Raw genomic sequence first — 9,871 nt, forward strand, 5'->3', positions numbered from 1 at the left:
ACGTGTGCGAGCATTTGCCTGCATGTATATATGTGCACCATGGATATTAGAAGAGGGCATCAGATCCCATAGAAGTAGAGTTATAGGAGGTTGTAAGCTGTCATGTGAGTGATGGGAATGGAACCCAGGTCTTCTCACAAGAACACCCAGTGCCCTTAACTACCGAGCCACCTCCCCAGCCCCATGGCACTCTATTTCTTGTCAACAATAGCTCCTTTGGGTCCTCCTCAGGGTGGGTTACAGCCTCCTTTCCACTCCTTGATTCAGACCCCAGAGAAGTTGCTTTACTACAGACGCCCAAGCCNACATCATTCTCCTGTCACCCATACCCTGTGTCCCTGTGTCCATGCTGTAGGCTTCTCGGGTGCCTGCAGGGTGAGGACCAGGACTGGATGTGGGTGGGACGCTGATGCTGGGGAAGCTGACTGGAGTCACCTTTGCAGGTTCAGGCTGTGCGACTGATCGCAGAGGGCACAGCCCCGCGCCGTCCCCAGCCTGAGGAAGGAGCCACCTATGAGGGCATTCAGAAGAAGGAGACAGCCAGGGTGAGTACCAAACCCAGCTACCCAGCATCACCTGTGTCTGGAGTGCAGAAGTGGCTCAGGGAAGCAAGATTCCACTGACGCTATAGGAGCAGCAGTGGAAGGCAGGGTTCCAGCACAGCATCGAAACGTGGACGGACAAGGTCCCTTCAGGCGTCATGTTTTTCCTGTTTCTCTTTAAGTAGAAGAAGCAAGCATCACTCCAGGGAGGAAGAATAACTAGGGCTATGGCGTATATCAGCCTTGGAGCTGGAAGCTGCAGGACACTGGGAGGTTTCTTGGAGCAACAGTGGGTTGTCCTATGGCTGCCTCTTCCTGGGACTGGTTATCTCTGTACGGAGGTCTGCATGAGCCCTGTATACATAAAGATACTGTAGTGGGGCTCTACAGGATGGGCCAAAGCACTCTTCCTAGGGACTCTGTGGGACCTCAGCCACCTTGACAACAGTAGAGTAGCCTCTTCCTAAAGCCATTCTACAGGCTGTGCAGGGAGAGAACTCAGGTCACAGCCCCAAACCAGGGCACCCCGCTCTGCACTCAGACACATGTCTAGGAGGAAGCCCAGGTTCTACCTGCAAGATTAGGCCCACTGTGCAGCAGTCTTCGGGAATGAGAGAAGCTAGCTGAGGAGACAACATCTTGGATCCTACAGATCAACTGGGACCAGCCAGCAGAGGCCATTCACAACTGGATCCGTGGGAATGACAAGGTGCCAGGTGCCTGGACAGAGGCTTGTGGGCAGGTAGGTTCCCATGAGGTTGATNTCCAGCAGAAGAGCTGTGTGCCCCCACCCTGCAACCTTGAAAACCACCCGCCAGGTTTAAAATGTTTGATAAATTCTATAGCCCCTATTCNACCTTCTCCCAAATGCNCCCTACACCAGGACTAGGAGACCCTGTACTATTCAGAACTAAAAGTGAGATGTCTGCTGCCACTGGTAGCCCCAGAAACCTACTGAAACCTGGGATTCTGCTGAATTTGCTTAGCTTGAGCCTCATCCCATGTTCTCAGATGCCATAGGCCCAGCTCTGACCTTGCCCCAGGAGAGGGGCAACTTACTTTGAGCTGAAACTGAGCAGCAGCTGACTTAGGATAGAGAGATGCAAGTCTTGTGTACCTCTCAAAGTCTGCCCGGTGTCCACACAGTCTGCTGTCTAGTCCCCTGACCCCNAGCTCACTGTAAGTGGACTATGCAGAGGACCCTCACTTTCTGCACTGACACACAACCCTTCACTGTGGCTGCTTCATCTGCAGCAGTGGNCAGCAGCAGCCAAGGGTCTGTGGCTTTGTGGCATACCTTGAGAAGACTTTCCTGGGGGTCTGTGTCCCTGAGAAAGTGCAAAGGTCTCAAGGGTGCCCAAGGCTTGAGGCATCCAGGTCCTCAGATCTTCTGGATAGCATCTGTGCTCCCAAAGACTGGGTCTAGGTCAGCCTCAGTCTTGTGTGTAGATTACAGCTCTTCCAGGTCTCTCCTGTTCCCCCTGAAGGCTGGTCTCAGGCCCACTCAGCATGCACACTCACTCTAGGGTCACACCAGCCCCCATACCACTTGGCCCTCTCAGCCCTGTGGAGTTTCAGCTGGGCTACAGATAGCAGGGACTCATCGGCTGTCTCTTGACTTTTCTCCTGCCATAGAAGCTGACGTTTTTCAACTCGACACTCAACACTTCAGGACTGGTGGCTCAGGGAGAAGCTCTACCCATCCCAGGAGCCCATCGTCCAGGCCTAGTCACCAAAGCAGGACTCATCCTCTTTGGGAATGACGATAGAATGGTAAGCACAACTGTGAGTCACCGGCCTGGATCATAGGTTCAAGGTCACCCANGCTGCTGTCCTTAGGCTCAAACCCTACAGGAAGACCTCAGGCTGCCCTTGAAGAGACAGAAAGAACCAAGAGTCAAGGGAGAAGCTGCCACCTGAGCACAGGCTGTGTGGGGCGGGGCTGCATTTTCTCTGACAGGCTGGACACCCTATGTGACAGAAATCCTTACCAGTAGCCCTGGCCTAGGATTTAAAGGCGTCAAAGCCGTGCCCTTAAACCCCTAGGCCTCAGTTTCCCTCTCTCTGAATGGGGTGGCTGCTGAGCTCTGGTAGTCATTACTGGACTTTGCATATCAGAATAGCTGCAGAATTGAATGGAGTGTACTTAGGCACCAACCGCTATTTAAAAANCACGAACAGGCATCCCACTTCATTCTCCAGACAACCCTAGGAGTTAATTATAGATATTGTTTGCATATTTCAGAGGAGCAAATCAAAATGAAAAGACTTACCAAGTTTGCCCAAGGTTTCTCAAGCTANTCAGTGCCAGAGCTGGGCTTCAGACCCTAAATCCTGGCTCTGAGACTGCTGTGGCCCTGAGACTCCACTCTGGGAATTTTCTTACAGGTGTGGTGAGAGGCAGGTCTCCAACACTTTGCATCCTTGACTGTGTGAGTGTGGCTAAGGTGGAGGGTGGAGAGTTGTGCAGACTGACAAGGTTCTCTCCTGTAGTCTCATGCTATATTATGAGAGGCCAAGGCTGTCTATCAGCTGCCATTTAACAGTGGGTGGGCACTTAGGTATGCATNACGCATGTGTGCAGACTGAAGCTATCTGTCTGTTGTTGAGGTCCCTATAAATAGCATCTGAGAGGGAAACTATCCCACAGATGACTATTCAGGAGCACCCTAAGGGGAAAAAAAATCCCATGTGGCTATGAGGGCAGAGCAAAGCCACAAGGTAAGGAGTGGGTTTGTCTGATCCAGGTGTCTCTGAGGATCCGTTGACTGCCTCTGCCCTGAACATGTGCTCACGGGTCAGCATCTGCTGTTCTTGTCCTTGGAATAGTGTGGAGCCCTTGGCCTCTCTGGTCACAGATGCTTTCCCATCAGGTGCAGTGAGGATGGNACTGTGCAGTAGGCTGTCGGTGGCCAGCTCCTTGCAGCAGCTGGAGGCTGGTGTTAGCATTCAGGAGGGGTAGGCTCCCCAAGGCCCTGNCTGTCTCTGCCCCTGCAACCATACAAACAACAGAGCACAGAAGCCTTCNGGAAACATGACTCAGGCTTGTCTGCTGGGTCTAGCTGGCCTTCTGCTTGCTGACAGTTCTAGAATATCTTCAAAGGCAACTGTGTTGCTATAGACACTGTGTTTGACCCTGGTTGTGACTCTGGAATATTCTTATATCTACCTCAGATTGCCAGATTTTGTAATGTTATTTTATGAGTTACTTGAACTCTGTTTGTTCATACACAATTGTCTAATACANNTTAGAAGGTTGGACAGAGGAAAGATAAGATAAATGATTTTGGATGAGCTGGCAGCAGGCTGGCTTGTCTTCACTGAGAAGGGTGACTCTGCCTGCACTGCACACTTAACACAAGCTCCGCAGAGCTGGAGCCAGGCTCTGCCTGGAGTGCTGTCCTCGAGGATGCAGACCAGGCTTACTGAACTCTCCTTGTATCCTTTCCTNTCTCTACCTGTATCTCAGACAGCNGTTTGTCCTCCAGATGTTGCCGCCGCCTTCTGGGAATGATCCCATGACTAACGCTGCATTGTTGACTCAGCTGACTTTCACTGTAGTGCTGCAAGCATTTTTTTTTTTCTGATGAGAAGCTGTCCTTTTAGTAGAAATAACATCATTATTCAACAAAAGAAAGCACTTGGCTTGTGGCACTCAGTGGTAAGGGCCTGCTTGACATGAGGGAGGCCCTAGGTCTGTCTGTCTGTCTGTCTGTCTGTCTCTCACAAACACACACACACACACACACACACACACACGAACATATGCAGTGCACACATGTGCACACACATGCGCACTGCACACATAGAGTCTAGAAAGCAAGCAGCAAGCCCAGAGTGGCAGGAGACAGACAATTAGGATCAAGGACAGACATGCATTGTACGGTTTCTTCCATATGCCTAGGACAGTGTGTCTCAGTTCTGTCATCTCCTGTGGCTCCTGCTCTCTTGGCTCTGAGGGTTGGAGGGAAATTGCGAATTCCCTGCTCAGCTGCCCATCCTATCCTGGTCCTACTGAAGTTCTCCCTTTTGCAGCTGCTGGTGAAGAATATCCAGCTGGAAGATGGCAAGATGATGCCAGCCTCCCAGTTCTTCAAGGGGTCTGCTAGCAGTGCCCTGGAGCTGACCGAGGAGGAGCTAGCCACAGCAGAGGCCGTGCGGGTAAGACGCACCTTCAGTGGTGCCACACAGCTGGGCAGATTGTACCCTGTACATGTGTCTAATGTGTTCACATTCTCTGGAGTTGGGGATGCACTGACCTTAATCAGCATTGCCTCTGTCCCGTGTTGGCACTTTCTGATGTCCCTGGTCCCTCCTTCCTTTGTACCTGGGCCCCTGGGATTTGGGTCAGCTGAATCTGGCTTTTCTAGGGACTCACTCCAGTTAACAAATGAAATTTAGCTTTAATTTAGTTAAAGGTGGGGACTTAACCCCATCACCTGTGATGCATGTGTGTCTGGAACTCACACAGTAACACCCAGGTGGTGACCAGCAAAGCTTCAGAGACAGGTTCCCTTCTAGCTCCTTCCCTACACAGTCTGTCATTCCCACTTCACCCCCTCCCAGTGAGCACACCAGAGAGGGGAAGGGAGGCGAGAACAACCTCAGGTGGCAAGTAAGTGCAACAGAAACAGACTTCTGTAGGAAACAGACTTCAGAGAGCAGCTTGTTTTTATTGGGGGATGGGGTGGGGCAGGGAATAAAGGCTTTTTAAACTTTATGGGTGAGTAAGTTATATGGGGTATGTAAACAGCATTGGTCAGGGCCAGGGTGCTGGGGATGCCTCGTTTGCATATGGAGGAATTGCAGTGCTACTGGACATGGCCTTAACCTGGCTTAACTATGAGACTTCCTCTGCTGTCAGCAAAAGTGGGGGTGCAGGACTACATGTGCCTGGGACATGCAGGCCTGAGTCAGGGGATGGAGTAGTCCAACTTCCTACCGCTCTCAAACATGACTCAACTCCACTCCTACTCCGGACTGGCTCTCCCCCACAATGGTCTACAGGTAGCTTCCTCCTCTGTGATCTAGCCTGAAGCTGCGTCAGCAGCNACCTCCCAGGATCTGTTCCTGGCCCCTCCCACTCTGTCTCCCTCTGGTACTGAGCCTTGCTGAGCAGATGACACTGAAGGGTTTCAGCTTAGTCATCCATCCAGACAGGGGCTCAAGGACAGCTGCTCCTCTGCCTGTTATGACTCTATCCAGATAAACCCATCTGAGAAGCCAGCCTCGTAAGTTGAATCTTCACTGAGTGCACCGGTCTTAGCAGCATGCATAGTAGAGGGTNTTGGTGTGCCCATGAAGCTTCCCTGGGGCTGCAGCTTGCCCNACCCTAGGCATCAGGAGCAGATCCCACCATACCGGTAGTCTGGAGAAAACTCCCAATGCAGAATTCCACGTGGGCTTTACAGTACATGAAGAATCCATGTGTGTCTCTTACTTAACAAGTACCACCCTCATACCATGTGAAAAAGAGAGTGGTAAGTCCTCACAAGCTAAGGGACTTGGGGACACTTGCTGAGCTCCTCCTGATTGCCAGACAGTGGGTGGGAGTGGCGGGTGACGCTGATGTCCATGTAGAGCTCCTAGCGGTGCAGACAGTAAGACAGCTTTGGAAGACATTCTGTACAGAACAGGGCCTGTAAGACGAGGCCTCAGAGATGGGGTCAGCATTGGAGAAAAGCTGAGAGCTGGCTACAGAGAAAAGATCTGGATAAACCTTACCGCAGAGGACTATGTGTGTAAGGACACTGCAGGTGCAAGAACACCACAGGTGCAGGAACAGCACAGGTGCAGGGATAGCACAGGTGCATGGACAGCACAGGTGCAGGGTCAGCACAGGTACAGGAACAGCACAGGTGCAGGGACACCAAAGTGCAGGGACAGCCCTGTTTGAAAAGATCACCTCTGCCATGATCCGGAGCTGAATGGAGGTGGGTCACAGCTGGAACCAGTGTTATAACACTGAAGAGTAAGACAAGAGACAGTCATGAGGTGCCANGTGGTCCAGGTTAGCAGAGAGCAAGCTTTCCCTAGGAAAGCTGGGCACTTTAAATGTCTGGGAGAGAAAGGAGGAGGAAAGGGAGGAAGGAGGGAAGAAGAGAGAGGAGGAAGGAAGAAAGAAGGGAGAGGAGGAGGGAGNGAACAGCTCCACATTTGCTAGGTTTAACCCCCTNCCTCCAAATAAAGAAATTTTCAGGATATTCTTGGAGCAGCCGCTATGGCTGTAGCCCTGAGGCTGTAGCCTGTTCAGGGTCACTGGACCAGCTGGACCAGCAGGCTCTGAGCCAAAGATGCTTGCTTACAATGGCTGCTGTGGAGTCCTGTGCAACAGGGTGAAAGTTGTCCCAGTGGATGTTATGATTGGGTAGTTCAGTCTGGCATCTGTTAGGGACAGCCTTCCTACCACAACCACTGGGGNTGCCAGCTGCTGTGCTCTCCTCACTTGCCCAGTAGGCCAGCAGCTTGTTTTGCTGTGCTTCAGAGGGTGCAGGTCAGAGGAGTGCTAGCCAGCCAGTATCTCAGAGCAGACAAGTCCATGAGGCCCTCACTGTGTCTGGCCTTCACCATCATTCCATGCTGCCATGCNAGTCCTGTGCTGGGAACACTGGAACCCTGACAGCCACACCAAGGCCAGGAGTGAGCCTTTCTGATACCCAGCCATTTTCCATTGCCTTCACTGTACAGGTGACCAGCAACCTAGTGTCACAGAGGCCAGAGCTGTGGCCCTCTCTGGGCCTTAGAGACAGTGCCTTGAAGACCACAGGAGCTGGAACCCACAGCCAGCCATGAGAATGGCACCCTACTTCTCCCAGCATCTCTGTCTCTCATGGCCTTTGTTTTCCAGAGCTCTTGGATGCGAATTCTGCCCAATGTCCCAGAGGTAGAAGACTCTACAGATTTCTTCAAGTCAGGAGCTGCATCCGTAGATGTTGTGAGGTGAGTCCAGGGACAAGGGAGTCCCTTCCAAGTATCTACTATGGCCCCATTGAAGCCACTGTTGGTTGTATTTGTGTATCATTCATGAGATCAGAAAGGGCCCTCCATCAGATATAGAAGCTAGGCCTAAATATCTGCCCCCAAACTGGCCTTTCATCCCGGAAGAGCTGCTGATGCCCGGCTGTCATTGCTAACCCTTGGCTCTCCGTTCTTCTTCGGATCTCCCNNCAGGCTGGTAGAGGAGGTGAAGGAGCTGTGTGACGGGCTGGAGTTAGAAAATGAGGATGTTTACATGGCCACCACCTTNGGGGACTTCATCCAGCTCCTAGTGAGGAAGCTGAGAGGGGAGGACGGCGAGAGCGAGTGTGTCATTAACTACGTGAGTGCTGCCCTGTGACACCACCAGGCACCTGAGCACCTGGAAGCCAGGAGCCTGGCCCTCACCCTCCAGTTTCACCAGCCCTAGATAACATCTCCCACAGGAGACATTGCTGCCCGGTGCACAGAGTATGGGAAAGTCGTGTTTCAAATCTCTAGAGGGGCTAGAGAGGAGGGCTTCTGTTCCCAGTGAGAGCAGTCGACTCTGTGTGTTCAGCTTGTGCAAGGGGAGGTGCCACAGTGACTATAAATACATATACGAGAAAGTTCCTGAACAGTTTCCCTTAGGAGCAGCCGGCCAGTCTACCACCCACAGTGGAGGGGGTCCTGGGTACTTTGTTCACCTCATGTTTTGGAACAAAACTGGGAAAGTACAGGTGGCCAGGGTGGACTCCAGGTGACCCGTAGGATAGTGGACAAAGAGCCAGTGAACAGACTTCAGGACAGGCTGGTGTTCCTGGGACTCTTGGGTTCAGGGTGAAGAAGTTCATGTAGGAGTGGCAGGCAACATGTCCGAGGGTAAAAGAACCTTGCTGCCCATAGCAAGATACCACCAAGAATCCCCCCACCTAGCCCTGTATCTCCTAAGAATCTAGCAGACCTGGGACTCCAGCCCTGGCACTCTGCCGAGCTGGTGGACCTTGACCCTCCTTACCGTAACTCAGGGGCCCCACTGTCTAGGGNAGTTCCTGGAACCCCGACCTTTGTGTGGCTATACATCCGTCTGTGCGTCTCTGAGCATGTCACATTCATCTGTGAGTCTCTGAACGTGCATNATGTCACATGCATGGTGTCACAGATGCCTGTGCGTGAGGGACCCACTGTAACTACGCCTTCTTCCCCAGGTGGAAAAGGCAGTGAACAAACTGACTCTCCAAATGCCCTACCAGCTCTTCATAGGCGGCGAGTTTGTGGATGCTGAGGGCGCGAAGACCTACAGTACCATCAACCCAACGGATGGAAGTGTGAGCAGCCTGCGGCCCCCTTCTTCCCACCCACCTCCAACCTGCCTTCTAGGGACAGTGGCCAGGGGCCTGTGCCTGGATGTNTGTCNTCATTGCAGACATGCAAGGGTTCCATCCTAGGCCCCAGGAGTGGAGTAGAGCNGGCTGATGAGGAGAGGGATGAGAGGGGGCAGGAAGGGGCCGAGGAAGCAGAATCTGCTTTCTAGAACAAGGATGCTTAAGATGCTTGCTCCCATCCACGCGTCAGCCATCTCCCGTGTCTGGAGGCCACTGTCTGCAAGTCTTCCTCAGACAGAAGTCTGTGTGTGCCAAGCATTCTTGACTGTGAATCTCTCATGTCATGATATGATATGATGATATGATAACACGGGAGATCACACATGAGGGTCTCAGAAAAAAAGACCCAGCATGGGGATGGACCTTCCGTCTGCAGGTTCCCACTCAGTCCACAGAAAATAGAGAAACTTAAAATGGGCCATCTGGGGGAAGGCGACAAAGTGAAGTCCAAGGGGCTGGCAGGATGAGAGGTGCCCTCGGGATGACAACCTTGCAAGTGCGACATGGATAGAGCTGCCTGCCAGGCCCTGGGGGCCTTGGGTGGGAAGGGGAAGGTTGTCCATTGCAGCCTACAAGGAGATGCTAGTCTCGCTTCTCTGCAAAGCCCGTGGGGTTCCCACAGGACCTATCAAGCCAGGGCTGGGACTGGGACATGGCTCAGCTCACTGAGCCTGTGGATCTCAGCTGCCACTGCGAACAGCACTAGACTACCTGTGTCCCTCACTTGTGGCTGGGCTATCAGTCNCTTCAGGCTCCATGGGAATGTGAGAGGGATGGGCAGGGAGCTCCCAGCCCCACCCGCCTTTGCTGTCTGATTCCTCCCTGTCCACCAGTAGCAGAACTTTCCCTCTGTGCCTGCCTCTGACTGGCTTCAGGATGAACCAGGGGTCCAGGGAAGGCTGTCATGGCTCTATCCTTCCCACAGGTCATCTGCCAGGTGTCTCTAGCTCAGGTGAGTGATGTCGACAAGGCGGTGGCAGCAGCGAAGGA

At 52.7% G+C, this 9,871-nt stretch overlaps 1 protein-coding gene across 1 annotated transcript in view; it reads left to right on the plus strand.

Annotated features, from left to right (window-relative positions):
- Aldh1l1 (aldehyde dehydrogenase 1 family member L1) overlaps positions 1-9,871 on the plus strand; it is a 47,919-nt gene that overhangs the window by 11,461 nt on the left and 26,587 nt on the right. Inside the window, exons 6-13 of the mRNA XM_029478231.1 lie at positions 444-545; positions 1,195-1,284; positions 2,178-2,315; positions 4,578-4,703; positions 7,390-7,481; positions 7,713-7,860; positions 8,705-8,824; positions 9,807-9,863. Of these exons, the coding sequence (XP_029334091.1) occupies positions 444-545; positions 1,195-1,284; positions 2,178-2,315; positions 4,578-4,703; positions 7,390-7,481; positions 7,713-7,860; positions 8,705-8,824; positions 9,807-9,863 (873 nt within the window). The remainder of the gene's footprint in view (positions 1-443; positions 546-1,194; positions 1,285-2,177; positions 2,316-4,577; positions 4,704-7,389; positions 7,482-7,712; positions 7,861-8,704; positions 8,825-9,806; positions 9,864-9,871) is intronic.

Source organism: Mus caroli, chromosome 6 (genome assembly GCF_900094665.2).
Source record: "Mus caroli chromosome 6, CAROLI_EIJ_v1.1, whole genome shotgun sequence".
Lineage (NCBI taxonomy): Eukaryota > Metazoa > Chordata > Mammalia > Rodentia > Muridae > Mus > Mus caroli.